Source organism: Dasypus novemcinctus, chromosome 27 (genome assembly GCF_030445035.2).
Source record: "Dasypus novemcinctus isolate mDasNov1 chromosome 27, mDasNov1.1.hap2, whole genome shotgun sequence".
Taxonomy (NCBI): domain Eukaryota; kingdom Metazoa; phylum Chordata; class Mammalia; order Cingulata; family Dasypodidae; genus Dasypus; species Dasypus novemcinctus.
The window spans coordinates 14,011,700-14,034,496 of record NC_080699.1 but is presented as its reverse complement, the minus strand read 5'-3'; the positions used below and the strand labels follow the sequence as shown (position 1 = coordinate 14,034,496).

The 22,797-nt window shown below is 36.7% G+C and overlaps 1 protein-coding gene across 1 annotated transcript in view; it reads left to right on the top strand.

Annotated features, from left to right (window-relative positions):
- The window catches only part of NPAT (nuclear protein, coactivator of histone transcription), an 84,144-nt gene extending 63,643 nt beyond the window's left edge, over positions 1-20,501 (top strand). Inside the window, exons 14-18 of the mRNA XM_058289473.2 lie at positions 8,781-8,896; positions 8,972-9,080; positions 16,010-16,070; positions 16,539-17,694; positions 18,905-20,501. Coding sequence (XP_058145456.1) covers positions 8,781-8,896; positions 8,972-9,080; positions 16,010-16,070; positions 16,539-17,694; positions 18,905-18,982 — 1,520 coding nt within the window. The 3' untranslated portion in view covers positions 18,983-20,501. The remainder of the gene's footprint in view (positions 1-8,780; positions 8,897-8,971; positions 9,081-16,009; positions 16,071-16,538; positions 17,695-18,904) is intronic.
- Positions 20,502-22,797: the final 2,296 nt, after the last annotated feature.

The window sequence follows — 22,797 nt, the reverse complement described above, 5'->3', positions numbered from 1 at the left end:
AGATATTCAAGAGTCCAAGGTTAGTGAGTATGAGAGTGGGCTTATCAGTCTGACTGACAGGAGTATTTAGTGAATATAATAGAAAAAGGCTCATTTACAGCACAGAGCTGAATAATGATAGCCAAAGACTATATTGTTAATTTCTGGGAATTACTGGCAGTGTGATATTTCCCCAACCCCCCTCCACCACAGGGTGCTTTATTTTGTTTTCTTTCTTTTTTTCACTCTTAAACTTTTTAATAAACTTTTTATTTTGAAGTAATTTCAAATTTACAAAAGAGTGGCAAAAATGATACAAAACCCATACAAAGAATTCTTATATACCCCCACTCAGGTACCCAAATTCCACCACCTTTTAACATTTTGCCACATTGGCCTTATCATTCTATTTTTATCCATCCATCTCTCAATTCATCTATTTTCTAAACATTTGATAGATTACATACATCATGCTCCTTGAACAATTACTACTTCCCCCATAGTTTTGTTTTGTTTTAATAAACTTTTTTAGAGCAAATATAAGTTTACAGAACAATAGTACAGAAAGTGAAAAGTTCCCATATAACCCCCATCCATACACACATACAGTTTCTCCTATTATTAACATCATCTGTAAGTGTGGAACTTTTGTTACTATTGATGAGCCAGTATTGATATATTGTTAGTAACTAAAGTCCATATTTTACATTAGGGTTTACTCTTTGTGTATATAATTCTGTGGGTGTCCACCATGATGATATCATGCAAGTATATTTTATTTACCTTCTTTTAGTTTATTTTATTAAATACATTTACTTGCCTTATGTTTGAAGATGGATAACCTCCCTTAATCTGTGCCAGGACTTATAGTGCAAACAACCATAGCCTAAATGATTAAAACATTAATTCTCAGTGTCCAGTCATGTACATTGCAGGATTAGAATTTAGTAGATGGCATGAACATATTTAGGCTATTGAGTGTTTTTGTTGGTGGTAGTTTTTAAATTTTTACTGTGTACCATAAATACTACATAACTGTTTTAGTTTGCAAAGCTGCTGAAAGTATATATTGTAAAATTGGTTGGCTTTTAACAAAGGGAATTTATTCACTTAACAATTAGAATCTAAGAAAATGTCCAAATCAAGGCAGTGCTTCCTTCCTGAAGACTGGCAGTCAGCAACCCTTGGCTTCTCTGCCACGTAGCAAGGCACATGGTGGCATCTGCTGGTCTCTTCTTTCTCTTTGTGGTCTCATTGCTTTGAGCTTCTGGCTTCCATGGCTCTCATGCTTACTCCCCCCTCTCACCACCATCCCCCACATCACATTTATAAAGGACCCCGGTAAGATTCCTGGCCTATGCCTTAACTGAAATAGCCTAATCAAAAGTCCTACTTAAAATAGGTTTGCGCCCACAGGATTGGATTCTAGTTACTTCATGTAAGTGAGATCATACAATATTTGTCCTTTTGTGTCTGGCTTATTTCACTCAACATGATGTCTTCATGGTTCATCTATGTTGTAGCATGTATCAGTTTCTTTTTTACAGGTGAGTTTTGTACCATGGTGTGTACATAACCACATTTTGTTTATCCATTCATGCATTGATGGGCACTTGGGTTGCTTCTGCTTTTTTGCTATTGAAATATTGTTGCTATGAACATTGGTATACAAGTATCTATTTGAGTCCTTGCTTTAATTTCTTTGGAGTATATACCTAAGAGAAGAATTGTCAGGTCATATAGTAATTCTTCGATTAACTTTCTGAGAAACTGCCAAACTGTCATACTGGTTGCATCCAGCAATGGACTAGAGTTGCAGTTTTCTCCACATTAATCAACACTTATTTTCTATTTTATTAATAATAGCTATCCTGTGGTATAAAGTAGTATCTATTTGTGGTCTTGCTTTTTATTTCCCTAGTGGCTGAAGATGTTGAGTATCCTTTCATGTGCTATTGGTCATTTGTATATATCTTTGGAGAAATACCTATTCAAGTCCTTGGCCCATTTTTTTATTGGGTTACCTTTTTATTGTTGTAGGTATTCTTTATATTCTAGATATTAACCCTTTATCTGAGATATGGTTTCCAAATACTTTATCTCATTCTGTTGGTTATCTTTTTACTTTTTTGGTAATGTCCTTTGCATGAAAAGTTTTTAATTAAGATGACAGCCAATTTATCAATTTTTTTCTTTTGATGTTTGTGCTTTGGGTGTAAAGTCTAAGAATCCATTGCTTAATAAGAGATACTGAAGATTCTTCCCTATGTTTTCTTCTAGGAACTTTATTTAAGTTTTGGTTCTTACATTAAGGTCTTTGATCCATTTTGAGTTAATTTTTGTATATGGTGTAAGGGAATGCTCCACTAACATTCTTTTTACATGTGGGTATCCAGTTTTTCCAGCACCATTTGTTGAAGAGACTATTCTGTCCTCCTTGAGTGAACTTGGCATACTTATCCAAAAAGTATATATCCAGCTAGTGCTATGACAGAAAATTTCCTTTAATACCAGGAGCTAACAAAAACACCTTTTACAGTCTTTATAGTAGATTATCTCTGTGTTGACTGTTGCTCTCCTTCAGAGCTTAGCACTTCTACCAATAAACCTGAAGAATAGCAAAAGGAGAATTTGCAGCATACTCTCCATTCTTTTCTAAGAATGCATCTTATTCTAGGCCTGTGCTTTCGTGGCCTTAGGAATTTCTCCATTTCTAGGGATCCAAATGTCCCCTCTTCTCCCTATGAAATAGTCTTTCCTCCCTGTCTGGATGCTGGATTTGCAGTCTTAAAGCCTGTAATCCTTTACCCAGGCTGCTGCTACTTGCAGGACAAATTCTGGTACTGTGAGCCAGAAACAAGTGTCGTGGTTCAGTCTTCCAGGCTACCATCCAATAGATCAGATTGATTGAGAGTGAGACTGCAGACTGACAATATTCCAAGCCAGGAGGGGGTGGAGGAAGGACCAGCAGCAGTGTCACAAGGTTTTCCTACAGGTTTTAAGTTTCCTTTTTCTTGATTTGGCAATTGCTTAGTTGCTACAGCCTTTTAACTTTTATTCTGGAGCTCTGTAAAAGATGCCTCCACTGTTTTTGCTAGCTGTTCAAAAATGCTGTTGGGGGACAGAATGCTGGAGCCTCTTACTCCACTATCTTGGTTGACTGTAACTCCCCCCCCTCCCCATAATTCTGATGGGTTGCAGACACACATGGACTCTTGTTTTTGTTTTGTTTTGTTTTTTAATTAGTATCATTGGAATAATATGTTGAGATTGTGGGCATAGACCTGGGCTGTAAGTATTCATCTGGGATCTAATTTTCTTTTATTAGGTTCAGACTTGCAACTTCCTCTACCAGTTTTCTAATTACTTCCTTTATTTTTAAAATAGTTTATAACTGTAATATGATCTCCCAGCTCTAATCTTTTTTTTTTTCTTTCTTTTTTTTCTTTCTTTTTTTTCTTTTTTAAAGCATTAGATGACAGAAAGCTTACACCAACTATACAGGGGATTCCTATATACCCCATCCCCTTCTCTTCCACCCCTTCCTTCATTAACATCTTGCATTATTGTAGTACATTTGCTGCAATTGATGAACACACATTGAAGTACTGCCACTAACCATGGTCTTAGTCTACATTATGGATTACACTTTGCACTGCACAAGTTTATAGGTTTTGACAAAATGTATAATGGCCTGTATCCATCATTGCAGTATCACACAGAACAATTCTAATTTCCCAAAAATGCCCCATGTTACACCTCTTCTTCCCACTCCTTTCCCTCAGAACCTCTGGTGACCACTATCTTTATATCAGTTTTACAGTGCTTCCATTACTAAAATAATAAGTCTTCTCTGGTCCGTAGTTGCATTCCGACCTTCTATTTGCTCATTCCTTAATCTTGAGGATTTTAGAATCGTGGTGTGCACTCTGTTTCTGAATGAGAGTGGGCTGAGATTCCATGGGGTAGATGGATGGAACTATCTTGCTTGGAGTTGTAGATACTCTGTTTTTTGGCATGAGGGTTGTCCATCATCATCTTTTGTTAGTTGTCCTGGGTGAGTCCAGTGAGCTGAAAAGTAGGTGTTTCAACACTGCTGAGATTCAGGGCCAACTAACGTGAACAGACCAAAGTTTAAGTGTCTGGGACTATATTTAATGGGCCTGGTGCTAATACAGGTTTGAATAAAAGGGGCAAAAGAACCATGTGTAGGAAAATTATAAATGACTCTTTAACTCTGGTACACTGAGGTACATATTTTTCAGGGTAAGGCCCACTGGCAGAACGCTGAATTCCTTTGATTGTCTGCCCTTCCTGTAGTGTCTATGTCGTTAGAGCCCTCAGAAGCACCCCTTCTTGAGGCACTGTTTACTATGGCAGTCAGTCAGATCCTCCGGAGACATGCATAAGTATAACCTCTGGAATGACCTCCCAACTCACTTTGAAATCTCTTGGCCATAAAAACTCATTTGTATTTAATATTTCCCCAAATGGACAAGGTGTTTTTTCAAATGCATTGCTAGTTGGCACTTGGTAACAATCCCTCAGTGCCAGGGAGGCTCATCCCCAGGAGTCATGTCCCACACCAGAGGGTAGACAGTGAGCTTTTATGCTGAGTTTGGCTCAGAGAGAATCCACATTTGAGCAACAAGGAGGCTTTTAGGAGATAACTCTTAGGCGATATATATTACTAGGCTAAATTTCAATTTTGCAAGAAAAGGTTCATAAATATAAGCATTAATACCAAGCGTTGGGCATATTGGTGGTCTGTCCTCCTTTGCTAGCCACTGTCCATGTTCTCTAGAGATTCTAGCCACTCTCTAGAGAATGTAGCAGACTCCCCAGGATGGAAATTCAATATTCTTTCAGTTATTGTGTTGGTCTCCATCCACCAAGATAACATCTCATGACCACATCAACACATTCTTATTCCATAGAAGTATACCTATGTGCACCCCTCCCCACACATTCCCCCACTACATATACCCCTTATCAGTGATCCTCCCCAGCCACAGTTGCAACCCTTCTGTAATCCAAAACCTCCCCAAAAACAAACCAAAAAAATCTTTTTTTGCATAATGCCTTTCACTCTAAGATGTAATCTTTTATGTATATTGACAATTTATTCTGCATGTTCCCCCTGTCTTCTTTTTTTTCCTTCTTTATTTTCAAAGAAGCTTTAGGTTACAGAAAAGTCACTTCAAATGGGGGTTTCCCATATACTCTACCTCCCCCCTCTCACATTTTCCCCTAGTATTAATATCTTAATGAGTTTGGTACATCTGTTATAACCAATGAACTAATATAAAAGCATTTTGAATAGAGAGTGGATGTGATTTGCGCAGGTGAGCCTTTCCCACACATCCCCCCACTGCCAACATCCTGCATCAGTGATTCTCCCCTGCCATATTTGCCAAAAGAACATTCCCACCATTGTAGTTTCAACTACAAACCTAAAAATCTCTAGAGTTCACCTCTTTCGTTCTCCAGTCCTCCCCCCAGTTCCATGGAGAGTCCAGCCAACCTTCCCCCCCCATACCCTGCTCGTCACTCACATCCTTGCACCACCATCACCCCATCCAATGCCAGATCACCTTCCACTTTATAGGTTTTGCCCATATTGAGCATTGGCTCACCATGCTCTACTCCCTTTCTGTCTCATGATAATCTATCTTCCAGACTCTAGCTCTGTGAATCTCCTTAATATGCTTATTAATATCATGCAGTATTTATCGTTTAGTGACTGGCTTACTTCACTCAACATAGGGTCTTCAAGATTCACCCATGTATTGCATGTGTCAATACTTCATTCCTTCTTACAGTTGAGTAATATTCCATTTTATGTATATGCCACAGTTTGCTTTTCCAGTCATCTCTTGATGGACACTTAGGTTGCTTCCAACTTTGGGCATGGTGAATAATGCTGCTATGAACTTTAGGGTGCATGTATCTGTTTGTGTCCCTGCTTTCAATTCTGGGTATATACCCAGCAGTAGGATTGCTGGATCATGTGGCAATTCTATAGTTAGCTTCTTGAGGTACTGCCAAACCATCCTTCATAATGGCTGTACCATTTTACATTCTCACTAGCTGTGGAATGCTCCTCTGATTTCCTCACTTTTCTCCAACACTTGTAGTTCTGTTTTTTTAATAGCTGCCAATCTCATAAGTATAAGATTATATCTCAGTGTAGTTTTGATTTGCATTTCCCTAGCAACTAGTGATGTTGAGCATCTTTTCACGTGCTTTTTAGCTATTTGTAGTTCCTCTTTGGAAAAGTGTATTCAGATATCTTGCCCATTTTTAAAATGGATTGTTTGTCTTTATTTTAGAGATGTAGGTTTTCTTTATATATGCTGAATATTAGATCCTTATCGTATAAGTGGTTCCCAACTGTTTTCTCCCATTGAGTAGGCTATTTTATCTCTTCTTGACAAACTGCTTTGAAGTGCAAATATTTTTAATACTGACAAGGTCAATTTATCTATTTTTTCTTAAAGTTTATGAAACCATGTCCTACTACAAGTGAGATCTCATGGATGCTTCCCTATTATCTTCTAGGAACTTTATGGTCTTGGCTTATATTTAGGTCTTTGACCCATCTTGCATAAATTTTTTTGTAGTGCATGAGAAATGTAGGTTCATTTCTCATTCTTTTAAATACGGATATCCAGTTCTCATAGCACCATTTCTTGAAGAGGCCATTCTGTCCCATTTGAGTGGGCTCGGTGGCCTTGTCAAATATCAGTTGGCCATATATGTGAGAATCTATATCAGAACTCTCATTTCAATTTCATTGGTCAATATCTGTCCTTGTACCGGTACCATGCAGTTTTGAACACTGTAGCTTTGTAGTATGCTTTAAAGTCAGGCAGCATGATTCTGCCAATTTCATTTTTATTTTTCAATGTTTTTGACTATTCAGGGCCTCTGCCCTTTCAAATTAATTTCATAATTAGCTCTTCCAATTCAATAAAAAATGCTGTTGTATATTTTATTTGGATTGCATTAAATCTGTAAAGTAGGACAGACAGTTTAATGATGCTTAGTCTTCCAATCCATGAACATGGATTATTATTCCATTTATTTAGGTCTTCTTTGATTTCCTTTAACAATGTTGTATAGTTTTCCTTATACAAGTCCTTTACATCTTTTAAGTTTATTTGTAGATATTTGATTGTTCTTGTTGCTATTGTAAATAGAATGTTTTTCTTGATTTCCTCAGAATGCTCATTTTTGATGTCCAGAAATGCTACTGATTTTTGCGAGTTGTGTTTATATTCTGCCATTTTACTGAACTCATTTATCAGCTCTAGAAGCTCTGTGTTAATTTTTCAGGACTTTTTTTATATAGAATCATATCATCTGCAAATATTGAAATTTTTACTTCTTCCTTTCCAGTTTGGATGCCTTTTATTTTTCTTTTCTTGCCTAAGTTCTAGAGCAAGTCCTTCTAACACAGTGTTAAATAAGAGTGGTGAAAGTGGACATCCTTGTCTTGTTCCAGATCTTAGAGGGAAAGCCTTTAGCATTACACTGTTGAGTATGATGTTAACTGTGGGTTTTTCGTATATACCCTTTTATCATGTTGAAGAAGTTTCCTTCTATTCCTATCTTTTGAAGCGTTTTTATTAAGAAAGAATGTATCTTGTCAAATGTTTTTTCTGCATCAATAGACGTGATCACATGATTTTTTTCTTTCAGTCTATTAATGTGTGTTACATTGATTGGTTTTAATGTTGAACCAGTCTTATGTACCAAGGATAAAACCCACTTGAGCATGTTGTATAATTCGCTTGATGTGGTGTTAAATACAATTAGCAAGTATTTTATTAAGTATTTTAGCATCTAAGTTCATTAGCAAGATTGGTCTGCAGTGTTTTTTTTCCTCATGTTTTTATGTGACTTTGGTATGTCATCCTAGAATGAATTATGTAATGTTCCATCCACTTCTGTTTTTTGGAGAAGTTTAAGTAGGATTGGTGTTCTTTTTGGAATGCTTGGTAGAATTCACCTGTTAAGCCATCTGGACCCTAGGCTTTTCTTGGTTGGGAGGTTTTTGATGACTAATTTTATCTCATTACTTGTGATTGGTCAATTTCTTCTTTCATCTATTTAGGTTGCTGGTGTGTTTCTAGAAATTTGTCCATTTCATCTAAGTTATCAATCTTGTTGACATACCATTTTTTCAAAGTATCCTCTTATGATACTCTATTTTGGTGGGATCAGTGGTGATACCTTCTCTTTTTTTTTTTTTTTTTTTTAATTGCATGATTTCTCTTTTTTGCCTTGTTAGTCTAGCTAAGAGTTTTATCAATTTTATTAATCTTCTCAAAGAAGCAGCTTTTGGTTTTGTTAGTTTGTTTTTTTGTTTGTTTGTTTTAATTTGGTTTTTTGTTTCTTTTTTTAATTCTCAATTTCATTTAGTTCTTCTTTAATCTTTGTTATTTCCTTCTTTCTGCTTGCTTTGGATTTAGTTTGTCATTCTTTCTAGTTCCTTCAAGTATACAGTTAAGTATTTGATTTTAGTCCTTATTTTTTAATATAGGCATTTATCCAGCTGTAGAGTCTTACTGCTTGCTCATGATGTTTACCATGACTAAATGCCATTAAGACTCTTAATCTTTAGTTTGTTGGCTTTGCTGTTCTCCTAAACCAATATTTTCAAAAGGGTCGTAGACTGTAAAGAAGAGGGAATTGCAATTTTATAATTTCTGTTTCAAAATATTAACTACTTTGGTGTTCTCTCCTTATGCTAGAAAATCTTATTTTACTGAGATTTTTTTTTTTTTTTTTTTAAGGATCTGCCATCATAATTGCCTCTCCAGTTCAGCCTGTACTCCAAGGAATGGTGGGTATGATCCCTGTATCTGTGGTTGGGCAGAATGGAAATAGCTTTCCTGCTCCTCCTCGGCAGGTAAGATTTGTGAACTAAAAATGAAGCAGTGAAGCTTCTTGAAGATATTATAATTAATGGCTTCTTCCCTTCTAGGTCCTTCATATGCCTTTAGCAGCACCTGTCTGCAATAGAAATATCCCTCAATTCCCAGTCCCACCAAAAACTCCAAAGGCTCAAGGACTAAGAAATAAGCCTTGTACAGGTATATTTTTTAAGTTGATTAATTTCAACCTGATGTCTGTCTGTTTTCCGCAACACCTGGGTTTTTGTGGGTTTTTTTCCCCATCCCTACAACATTCCTAACCAGTAGTCATCCAGCCTTTACCTTTTGTTCTCTAGGTAACAGATGTCAAAGGCAACTAACCTTGTAATTGGACAGCTCTGATTTTAAGGAAGTTATTTGCTTTGCTGAACTTTTTAGCTTTTGTCCACTGGTCCTAGATTTTTCCTTTGGAGCTACCCATGACGAGCATAACCCCTACTTTTCCTGACAGCTTCAAGTATCTAATATCATTTGCCTTCAGTATTTATATGATACTTTAGAGTAGTGCTCACATCTGTTGTGTGTATGAATTACTTGGGTGTCTTATTAAAATGCAGATGTTGAACTGATAGGACTGGTGCAGGGCTGGGGATTCTGCATTTCTAACAAGCTTCCAGGTAATGCCAGTGCTGCTGGCATTGAACCACACTTTGAATAGAAAGGCTTTGAAATGTACTAATTACCTTCTTGTGTTCCTAGTTTTAGTCAGTGGCCCAGCCATCTTAACACTTAAACACTTAACCTAAAACTAAAACCTGGAAATCACTCACTCAGGTTTCTCCTTTCTAGGTTCAAGTAGGCATAAATTTTTATCCAAGTTATGTCAATAGAGTTCTGTCCTATTCTCCCTTCCCATAGTCTGATTTTCCTCTTCATCCTATATACATCTGGTTAAGTGGCTCTCCCTCACCCACCAAAATACAAATCTAAATGTGATTCACCCCTCCTAAAACTTTCAGCATTTCCCCATTACGCATAGGATAAAAACTTAAATTCTCTAGGATTATATATATATGCACATTTGTCATCTAACCACTATTAACTTCTCCATTCTCATTTCTTTACTTCCCAGCATGGAGCCTTTATGCCACTCCAACTTGGAATTCACCTTTGGCTTTGTATTTTCTTGTTCCTGTACCTTTACCTGTGCTATTTCCTCTACTTGAAATTCCCTCTTTTCAGTTCTCACCCACTCTCTGGTTCTTATTTATCCTTAACTTAACTTAAATGTAACTTTATCCTAGGAAATATTTTTTAACACAGCTATAGATGAAGTTGGTATTCCACTTTTTTTCTTTAATTTTTAGTCATACCTTTGCTATGGCACTATTATGGTTACATTGCAAATGTTTGTCTTCTCATTAGTTGGAGCATCTTAAGGGCAGTGATCATACTGAAAACTCACTGTACAATATGACTCATTCACCTTTCCTTAAGCTAAACTGTGCAGCTATTGATGCAGGGTTAGGTTGCATTTGATTTATTGCAATCCTGTTAGATTTTGTTACATTGCAGGTACCCTGTATTATTTTTAAAATGTTCCTTATCTTTTCCATTCTCCTGACAGTTAAAGAATGCATTTTAAAATTTCTGAATATGTTCTAAGTCCTTATCTTCAATATTCCTTTTATGTAATTTCCTAATTTATTTCCTAAACTCATTTTGTGGTATATGTCATTATTAGTCCACAAAACCCTTTTAAACTTCAGTTTTATTTCTTTAACTCTTTCCTGCTGTCTGTATGGTATTGGTATCTGATCTTGTACATTTAATTTCTATAAATAGCATCTGTATATCTTGCCTATTATTTTGTATATTCAGCCTTCTCTCTGAGCTCTATCTATTCCATTACTGTTTTTTCTTTCTCTTCTTTATTTTTTTTTTTAAGATTTATTTATTTCTCTTCCCACCCCCCACCCCCCAGTTGTCTGCTCTCTGTGTCCATTCGCTGTGTTCTTCTGAGACCGCTTCTATTCTTATCAACAGCACCAGGAATCTGTGTCTCTTTTTGTTGCGTCATCTTCTTGTGTCAGCTCTCCATGTGTACAGCGCCATTCTTGGGTAGGCTGCGCTTTCTTTCATGCTGGGCGGCTCCTTGCGAGGCGCACTCCTTGCGTGTGGGGCTCCCCTACGTGGGGGACACCCCTGCGTGGCACGGCACTCCTTGCACGCATCAACACTGCACATGGGCCAGCTTCACATGGGTCTAGGAGGCCCAGGGTTTGAACCACGAACCTCTCATGTGATAGGCGGACACCCTATCCATTGGGCCAACTCCGCTTCCCTACATTTTTAATCCATTATAACGTCAACACCATAAAAATGGATAAAGTTCATCATCCATTTCTGATAGAAAGTCTTAAAAGCTATCCAGAATAAACATAATGCATATGAGCAACCTTAAAATGCATTTCCTTTAAAGATGTTAACAAAACAAGGATACTCACTCTCACCGTCTGTATATAGTAAGCAAACACATTTCCAACACCAAAAAATATAATTTTTAAATAATCCATTCTTTCCCCACTGACACTGCTCTGTGCAGATTCCCATACATTTATGGTCATGGGCAGTGGGGGCACTAATTTTATTGTATTTTTAGGTAGAGAACCAAACCAGTTAGAAAATATGGGTATGTGAGGTTTAGATAAGAAGGGATGAAACTGTTATGGTTGATGACATGATTTTTACACAGAAAACCCCAGGGAATCAATAGAGAATTACTAAGCTATTAAGAATTCATCTGGGAAGCAGTTGTGGCTCAACTGATAGAGCATCCGTCTACCATACAGAGAGGATCCAGGGTTCGATCCCCAGGGCCTCCTGGCCTGTGTGGTGAGCTGGCCCACATGCAGTGCTGCTGTGCGCAAGAAGTGCTGTGCCATGCAGGAGTGTCCCCTGCGTAGGGTAGCATCACGCTCAAGGAGGGTGCCGCACAAGAAGAACCACCCCATGCGAAAAAAGTGTAGCCCACCCAGGAATGGCACCGCACACACGGAGAGCTGGCGTAGCAAGATGATGCAACAAAAAAAAAAAAAGCGACACAGCTTCCCAGTGCCATATGACAAGAATGCAAGTGGACACAGAAGAACAGCAAATGGACACAGAGAGCAGAAACAGGGAAGCGGAGAGAAATAAATAAAACAAATCTTAAAAAAAAAAAAAAAAAAAGGAATTCATGAAATTTTTTGCCAAATATGATTAATTTACCAAAATTGTGTTCCTCTAGATCAGTAATAATTATTAAATGTAATAGAAAATAAGATACCCTTTATAATCACGAAAAATAAGTACAAAGGAATAACCTAACCAAATATTTTTTAATGGAAATTTTAATCTCATAAAGGAACTGTAACAACACCTAAATAAATAGAACTGTCTTCATAGATTTGAAACTTAACAGTGTAAAATTTCAATATTTCCAATTTCATATAAATGTTAATGCAGTTCCAGTTCAAATTCCTCTATGGTATATTGAGTAATAAGAAAAACTCGTTCTGACATCTATAAAGAAGGGTAGAAGTCCATGGTTAGATCCCTTCCTCATACCATATACAAAGATGAACTCCAAGACGATTAAAGACCCAAATGTGGAGGAGCCAAGATAGCAGAGTAGGGAATGGCAGGCTGCAGTTCTCTTCTAGAAACTGTGGGAGGTAGGCAGGTTTACCTGACAGAAGGGAAGCAGATAGATATGACGGCTAGAGAGCAGGGCCCAGATGGACGAGTTAGAGAGAGGCCAAGAGAGGTTGGGCAGGCAAGCTGGCACCCAGCCGGCTTAGAGGGAAAAGGAAGTTGGGGAAGTGATTTGGCTGGAAGACCAGCACTCAGCTGGCAAAATAGACTTTAAATATAAAACTCTTGTAAGAGACAAAGAAGGACATTACATGTTAATAAAAGGAGTAATCTACCAGGAAGAAAGAACAATCCTAACATTTATTTCCCTTAGCAGGGTGTCCCGAAATACATGAGACAGACAGTGACAAAACTGGGAAACACATGCCTCTACAATCATAATGGAGTTTTTTGGTTGTTTTTTTTTTTTGGTTGTTTTTTTTAAGATTTTATTTTACTTTTTTTTTATTTCTCTCCCCTACACCCCTCAGTGGTCTGCTGTCTGTGTCCATTCACTGTGTGTTCTTCTGTGACCACTTCTTATCAGTGGCACTGGGAATCTGTGTTTCTTTTAGTTGTGTCATTTTGCTGTTGTGTCAGCTCTGAGTGTGTGCAGCGCCATTCTTGGGCAAGCTGCACTTTTTCACTGGGCAGCTCTCCTTACAGGGCGCCCTCCTTGCGTGTGGGGCTCCCCTACGCAGGGGACACCCCTGCATGGCACAGCACTACTTGCTGCGCATGGGCCAGCTCCACACAGGTCAAGGAGGCCCAGGGTTTGAACTGCAGACCTCCCATAGGCAGACACCCTTTCCATTGGGCCAACTCCGCTTCCAAATTATGGGGTATTTTAATACAACATTATCACTGTTAGAACATCTTGAAAAAGGCTTAATATAGAAATGGAGACCTTAAATAATACATTAGAGGAACTAGACCTAATAGACATATACAGAACACCCAAATGCAGCAGATATGCATTCTTCTCGAGTACACGGGAATCATTCTCCAGGATAGACCATAAAACAGGTCTCAGGTCTCAAAAAATGTTTAGAAAGATTGAAATTACACAAAGTAATTTCTCTGAGCACAATAGAATGAAGCTGGAAATTAAAGACCTAAATGTGAAAAGCAAAACAATGAAAAATTAAACAATGAAGAAACTGTAACAATCTTTATGGCATTGGAATAAAGGATTTCATTTTTAAAGAATAAGAAAAGCATAATTTTTAAAATGGAAACTTTTGACAGGCTGACTACTATGAAATTAAGGATTTCTGTGCAACAAAAGACTCGTCACCCAGAGTAATACCACATATTCATTCAAGACCTTCATTACTGTGGCACCTTTTCCTCAGACTTCCTCTCTATCTCATATTTTCCCAAACTCACGGATGACCCTAACATTCAGAGTTCTTTTTTTACTTCCTCAATTCTTTGACACCTTCCACTCCTAAGACTTGAATCTTCACTTCACTATGGCCACACCTTGAACTTTTCACTCCTTCTTGTTAGATCTATGAGATTTTTTGTTGTTTGTTTTGTTTTTTGTTTATGTCTATGAGTTGTTTCTGTTTGTTTGTTTTCTAAGGAGTTAACCAGGGATTGAACCCAGGACTTTGTACATGGGAAGCAGGTGCTTAACCACTGAGCTACATCCACTTCCCACCATGGGATTTTTAGAGGCAAATAATTATTTTCAAAATACTCTTCCTTCCATATATTCATTGAAATCTTTTCAACCAGTGGGAGCTTCTATAACTTGAATCCTTCTCTTTCAACTGACCTTTCAGCTACTTTCTGGATTCACTTTGTCTCTATCCAGCCTAGACCCCAAAGTCCACCACATCAGTCCCTTTTGCCATTACTCTTTTCTTTTTTTTCTTTCTCTTTTTTTTAAGATCTATTTTATTTATTTCTCTCTCCTCCCCCCCCCTACCCCAGTTGTCGGTTCTCTGTGTCCATTTGCTGTGTGTTCTTCTTTTTGTCCTCTTCTGTTGTTGTCAGCAGCACGGGAATCTGCGTTTCTTTTTGTTGCATCATCTTGCTGCGTCAGCTCTCCGTGTGTACGACGCCATTCCTGGGCAGGCTGAACTTTCTTTCGCACGGGGCGGCTCTCCTTACGGGGCACACTCCTTGCGCGTGGGGCTCCCCTATGTGGGGGCGCCCCTGTATGACACGGCACTCCTTGAGCACATCAGTACTGCACGTGCGCCATCTCCACACGGGTCAAGGAGGCCCGGGGTTTGAACCTTGGACCTCCCATACGGTAGACAGACGTCCTGTCCACTGGGCCAGTTCTTCTTCCCCCAATACTTTTAATAACCTGCATACCCGCATTTTTCTACCATATCTACTTGCTCTTCTCCAGCCCAGGATCTGTCTGAACAACCATCTCTGCTTTTATCCCTGGGCTTCTTAGCATTGCTTTAGAAATGCTACCATTCAGTACCACTTACACACATTTATTTCTAATCCTTACTGCCACTTGGCAATAATTTTATTTTTTAAAGATCTATTTAATTGTTTGCCCTTCCTACCCATTATTGTGACCAAATCTTGTCAGTTCTTAATCTTAAATAGTTATTACATCTCCCTACCTACTACCTTTTAAGATCCTCATCATCTCTTATCTGGAATATGTACAGGTCTTTAACTAGAACCCTTGCTTCCAGTTTTCACTCTAGTCCATCTACTATACTAATTCCAGAGTTATCTTCCTAAAATACAATTTGTTCATGCAACTTCCTTTCTTAAAACTTAAGGTTTTCTATGACCTACAAGATAAAGTATAATACACAAGGTCCTTTAATCTCATCTTTGCTTTACTTCCTAGCTTTATCTCCTGCTGCATTGCCACATGCATTCCCACATAAACCTTGAAGTCCATGGAAATTAAAATACAGCTTTTAACATTCCAGAGCATGTTTGCTGCATGACATAGGCTTGCAGACAAGACAGTTAAATGGGAAAAAAATTTAAATAGGTATAATGCATGGCTTTCTATAAGTAACTGTCTGCATCTAAGTACATGTGCTATATTGAGCTTTATAATTTGTAAATTCAAAGACTGGATTCATAATAGTTGCTTAAAGTTGAAGCAGGTCGTTTGCTTTCCATATCTAGATTTTCTCCTCGTAAAATTGGATGGGTAGTATTGTCCTATAGATTACAAAGCTGCTTTTTAAAAACCAGTATGTTGGGAGCGGAGGTGGCTCAAGCAATTGGGCACCTCTTCCCACATGGGAGGCCCCATTTTCGGTTCCTGGTGCTTCCTAAAAAGAAGATAAGCAAACAATGGATGGGGTAGAAATTAATTTAAAGAAAATTTTTTAACCCAGTATGTTAAATTATTTCATTTGTAATTTAACTATTATTTAGAAATCTTTTTCATGTTTTATGATATTGTGGTCTGTTCTAACCTCTTTGAGAGTAGTATACTATTTCTTTCAAGAATATTCTTTTTATAATTCCAGGGAAACAAGTAAATAATTTTGTGGAGTCTTCAAGTCACTCAGTTGGATTTCTTGCACAAAGGTGAGTATAAAAGTACTTTGTACCATAGGTTGGTTGGTTATTTATTTATTTATTTATTTATTTCTCTCCCCTTTCATCCCCCCTGGTTGTCTGCTTTCTGTGTCTGTTCGCTGCGTCTTCTTTGTCCGCTTCTGTTGTTGTCAGCGGCATGGGAATCTGTGTTTCTTTTGGTTGCATCATCTTGTTGTGTCAGCTCTCCATCTGTGCGGCACCATTCCTGGGCAGGCTGCACTTTCTTTCGCGCGGGGCAGCTCTCCTTATGGGGCACACTCCTTGTGCATGGGCCAGCTCCACATGGGTCAAGGAGGCCCGGGATTTGAACGGGGGACCTCCCATGTGGTAGACGGATGCCCTCACCACTGGGCCAAGTCCGCTACCCTCATAGGTTATTTAAATGATCAAATTCCCAAAACATTAAGGATGTCTTTATGTTGCTAAAAAAATTTTTTTTTTTTTTTTTTTTTTTAGAACTGAAATTTCTGATAAGAATATGGCCACAGATCTTGGAAGAAAATCGGAAGAAATCACAATTCCTTTCTCAGTAGAGAGTACAGTCCCAACTAGCAAACCATTTGAAAGTCACAGGCGTGTGCTTTGTTTTGATAGCACTGCTTCTCCTGTGGCAAATATGCAGGGCCCAAACCATAAGATGGTTTCCCAAAACAAAGAAAGGAATGAAATTTCCTTTCCTAATCTTGATTCTTCCATTGTGTCTTCAACCTTAAAATCCCCTTCCAATAATGCTATAAAAAAAGAAAAAGAGAAACTTCCTGTGCCTAAGATTTTATCTAAATCAGAAATTGCCATTAGTCGGCATACCACTGTAAGAGAAACTCAGTCAGAAAAAAAAATTTCACCAACAGAAATTGTACTTGAATCTTTCCATAAAGCAACAGCTAATAAGGAGAATGAATTATGCAGGGATGTGGAAAGGCAGAAAAATCCAGAAACTACAAAACTCTCTAATGGGCTGCAAAATGGGGGTTTACGGAATGAGAAAACTGTGGCTTCACTGCAAGAACTGACAAAAAAACAAGGGACACCATCAAACAGTAAAAATGTCATTTCGGTAGGAGCAGCTATGAAGGACTTAAAGCAAGAACCAACTAAATCTGCCAGTTCTTTGATTAACCCACAGACCAAACACACCACAGACACGTTACAGGATGTTCAGTGGCATAGCCCAGTAAGTAGGCTCACAGAGAGTGGAGATTTACCTGTAGCCCAGGCATCTGGCTCAGGGGCAAGCGAAAAACATAAAGAAGAATCTACAGATGGCATCAAGGTCCCCTCTAGTAGGCGTTTTGGTAAAGACAGTAGTGCATCCAAAGTAATGGTCCCTCCTGTCACACCAGACTTGCCTGCCTGCAGCCCTGCCAGTGAAACAGGAAGTGAAAACAGTGTGAACATGGCAGCCCATACATTAATGATTCTCTCCAGAGCGGCTATCTCTAGGACTACTTCAACAACTCCTCTAAAAGATAATACACAGCAATTTAGATCTTCAAGGAGCACGACAAAAAGGCGGAAAATTGAGGAATTAGATGAGTGTGAGCGAAACTCCCGCACTTCTAGTAAAAATCTTGCAAATTCCTCAGTACCAATGAAAAAGAAGAAAATTAAGGCAAGTTTAAAAGTTTTATTTGCCCTTTAATATTCAGATTAGAGAAGTAGCATTTTTTTTGCCACAGCTACCTGATTAAGATAGCTTTTAAGTTTTGATTATCAACAAATTAATTCTATAGCAGTATTTCACAACACGGTCCTCAGAGGTTAACTAGTTGAAACACAGCATTTTCAAAACAATTGCTAAGGCATTTATTTATTTATAAACATCTTCCTTGGAAAAGCAAACTTTTTTTTTCTCATGGTAGGTCTCAATTTTGTGAGAATGACATAAGGCATGAAAGTTTGAGAAACCACTATTGTGTGAAATTACCACGCAAAAAACTATTTGGCTAGTCTTAGATTTAAGGTTTTTATCATGTGTCCTGCCATCTTTCCCATAGGCTCATCTAGGTTTTAGCATGGTGAGTTAGATTTACTGCCTTTTTTGTATTAATGTATAATAGCACTTTTTTTTTTTAAATAACCAGAAACTATGATTATCTATAGGAAAGCATCACAGGATTAGCACTGATAAATGAAACCCACTTATTCTAAATCTCATTTTGGCTATTTAATACATGAATTGAATTGAAAGAAAGGTATTTTAAGTATCATAGAGATGTTTATGGTATCACGAAAAGACGCGGGTTTCTTGCCAGGCAAGCCTGGGTTTAAATTCTGCGTCTGCTTCTTATTGGCTTCTGTCACCTTGGTTAAGCCTGTGGCCTCTCCAAGTCTCAGTTTCATCATCTGACGTCATATTACCACACATCTTATCTGATGGTTGTGAGGACTGTATATACAGTACATACCTGGTATATTACGATTTGGTACTTGTTAAGACCTATTACTCTTCATATCTTTGTTAATAAAGCTTTCTAGGGTCTTATGGTTTAGCAATCATGACCACCTTGTAGAAAGAATGTTTCCTTCTATGTCGTTAAACATATGTACACTCTGGATTCATATAATAATTCTTGCTTTAGACTAATACTGAAGGTGCCATTGAAATACATTGAAATTAACCTTAGATTTATAAAACTTTTCTCTATTTCTCTATAGAACTGAAATTCCAAAGAAATGAAAAAAAATTAGGCAATTTTAGTAGTATATGAAAAAACTTTTATAGTTCTAGGTGAAAAGGTTTTTTTGGCCTTGAGTTCAATGTTAACTTCGATTTATTTTTTCTTTCCGTTTTTTTTTTTTTTTTTTTTTTCTTCTGACAGAAAAAGAAGCTACCCAGTTCATTTCCAGCTGGAATGGATGTGGACAAATTTTTGTTGTCATTGCATTATGATGAATAAACATTCTTAACATACAAGAACAATAACTGTCTAAAACTGTTATCCCTTAAACTATGAGTGTAGGGAATGAGAAGTTGACAGAATCTGAAAGCATGACCTGCACTTTGATTGAACTGAAATTTCACTTTAAATCATGCTGTTTCTGAAGCAGCTTTGTTTGTAAATAGACTTACCTCGTGTTTTTATTTTGGGAAAAACATTTGCAGAAATGTAAGTAAAGCCAATCTGCAAAACTGTATAGCTTTGATAATTATATATTGTAAATATTGTGTAAATCTTGTTGAAATAGAGGTTAAATCAACCTAATGTTCTTACACTGTGTTTTTTGACTTTTATGATCCCCAATTCTGAGACTTAACTCATCTGGAATAGCTTTTCATTTCTTTTGGGGGGTGGGGGATGATGCTTTCCTTATAAGTTGCCTTCATTAATTGTCCAACAAGACATTTAAAAACATATCCACTAAATAGCACAAAAGTGGTAGTGACCTCAAAACTGGTAGTAAAATATCTAATCAGAAACAGTTTGAAAAAAAAGTAAGTTTGATAATTTTGTTTTAGAGTACTTTACCATATACTTGCAGTAAAGATTGTATTCATGAAATTTTACACTTTATTTCTTCTGGTCATTCTGTGCTCTTTGTTTTAAAGGGAGAATTTTGTAAACCATTTATTGAGTTCTTTGATCTTTTGTTTATAACTTTGAAGATCTTTTACAAAACATTAATTGATAAGACTATTGAGCCATAAAGTTTGGTTATGTAGCAATTGCGATGTCTTAGTATGTATATACTTTTCCCCTAAATAGTGGGGATTTTAAAAATTGCACTAATTCATAGAACTCTTTACATAGTGTTGACCAATGCACATTTAATTTAAATCTTATATTCTTTGTTAAAGTTTATACAGAGGATTATTTCCTGGTGTCCTTTTAGAAAGCCACTTCCATCATAAGATGTAAAAGAGAAATCATAGCTTTATATTTTAATTTAGTTTCTCCTAAAATAGGTTGTGTTGAATAACTGTATCTTTACTTATAGCACATTGTCTCTGTGCTCCATAAAGTTACTCTCAAAAGGTCCTTAAGGGGAGTGAGAGAGAGGTGCCTTCTCTATTTTTGATTCATACCCATCAGTCAAGTTGAGAATTGGTTTAAACCTTTAAATGAGAACAAAAATTATAATACCTAACCAATTGTGCCTGGATATTAAAGTGTGTTCTCTTAAGAGCTTTCTGTTTGATTAAATATCAGAGTATTAGGATTTTTTCTACAGGTGTATATATTGTTAAGTCATCTTCCTCAGCCATTTTTTTGTACTGAGCCTACAACAGTTCTCAGTCTAGAAATCACGTCTACTTAATTGTTCAACCTTACTGCACAAATTTGTGTTATAAGAAATTTTTATGATGTAATGATTTATTCCTAAGGAACCCAAATATCTTACAGTTAATGTTTATTTAACTCAACTTGATAATGTACTACAGTTAAGTTTGAATAAATGTTTTTATTTACTTCAAAAGTTTGAATTTATGTTAGTAATCATTCTTAAGAAACTTTTATTCCCTCATAAGTCTATTCTTGCTTGTACATTTTCTGGAGTTCATAATGCTGAAAATGATTTTCTGCTTATCCAATCGATACATAGTGAATATCTTCTTTATATGTTTTAAGTACTAAAAATTCATGAACAGATAAGGTCACTTTCTTAAAGATTCTTGGTCCGCTAGCAAGGAGCTGCTAGATAGTCCAAAGAAAACTTGTACTTTAAGTCATTTACATTGAAGAGTAAAACCATAATCCCCATTTTACCTTACAAATCCCAGTGTCCTGGACTTAATTGTACTATTTTAGCTTGTAACCTATTTTAACAGTCATATGCCTACTGACTTAATTTCAGGGTTAAAGTGCACCACAAGCAACATTGTATGGCTTTTTTTTTTTATTAGTAAGCACGTTTAATATATATTATAAGAAATAATCTTGGTAGTTTTCCAAATAAAATATATGTGAGCTAATTATAAAAAGCCTTTTGTCAACGTTTTAAGGGAAAATACACTGGAAATAAACTGAATTTTACAAATTCATGAATAAATTTTCAAAATGTACAATAAACAGCATTCATAAAAAGGTCCAAATGAATTCTAGTACTTTCTATAATTTGTGACTGGACCACTCATCTGTCTTTCGTGGATTCTTTAGCATTCTGAGGCAACGTAGTATAGTAGAAAGAATTTCAGTTTTATAATCAGGCAAACCTAGGCTAATTTTTAATTTTGCCACTTAATTACTGTATCTTTATTCAAGTTATTAATGTCTCTGAGCCTCAGTTTCCTCTTTAAAATGAGAATAATGATAATATCTGTCTTCCAAGGTTGTTAAAATTAGAAAATGATATGTTTAAATACCGGTGCCTGGTATATAGAAAGTGATGTCAATAAATGCCAACTGTAAACATCTCTTAGATAAGTGATGTGTAATGATGGTTATGATGATGATGTGGAGAGTCTAAGGAGACCATTCTAAGATCTTAGAACTTCAAAACTAGAATTATAAAGTAGCTGGTGTTTGGAGGCTAGTAATGGCAGGAACAAAGGAAGGCAGTATATTACCTTCATTTCCTACACTTTTGTCTTACATTTATTAATCTTGGTACCACACCTTTCATCTCTATCCATTTTGTCATGCCCAATGTCCAGGATCCCTCAGTCAATTTACCTCATGGGATTTAAAGTATATGTAGAGGGAGCCGATATGTCTCAGTAGTTGAGCGCCGGCTTCCCACATACAAGCCTGGGGTTAAATCCCCAGCCCCGGTACCTCAAATAAATAAAATATGTGTAGAAACTTTATATCATTTTCATTTTCATAAGTATTTGGGCAGTCAAAGAAAGTATATTTATAATACTCCATAATTTTTTTTCCCCTTCTCTCCTGAGCTGAGCCCTTATCTGGATATTTTGGAAGTAAATATTGCTCACCAGATCTCTACATTTAGAAGAAATTTTTCTTACAGTGACCTCTCAACACGAGTTGCGGAACTACCTCAAGAAAATTTCCCAAGCTGTAAAAATGCTTCAAGATAAAATTGCACAGTTTGATAAAGTAATGTGTAAAGGACCACTACACATTTTAAGACTGGCACTTAACCAAAAAACAATTGTGTTAAAATGTACAACAAAAGTAAATGGCCACTATACACCAGACTCAGCCGACAGTATAGGTGTTAACTACTGAATCTGTTGGAGCATTGGACTTAACAACACAAGAGGTTCTACAGTAGGAACTTCAGGGCATTCACAGTTTCCAGTATGTCAGCTAAGTAAGTCATTAAAAGTAATGTTAGAAATTTTTGAAGGATAAATTTATTATGTAATGTCAGCTGAAAGTGTGGGAGTTTATTCAAAATTAAATATATTTTTCTTCCAGATTGTTCTGTGTAGCAATGCCATTATTTTGATATTTTAGTACTAGCAAAATACAAGGAATGATATTTACAATGACATTTGGATGTATTAGTAAATTTCTATTGGATGAGATAAATGAAAGACCAATCATAACTTTGAAAATGCAGAAATCATTTTGTCAATAGATCAAAGTGGTGGATACCAGTATAATTAAAATTAATCTAAAAAGCTCAATAGATTTTAAATTTAATAATTAAAATTCATTTCCAGTTTGTCAATTGCAAATAATTTCACAAAGATGGAAAAGACCCAGTTTATCCTAACTTCTTTAATGTATAGATAGACCAATTGTAAGCCATCAAAATTCTATCCAATTAAGTAGGCTAGAAGTGTATTTGTGTAAGTTCCTAG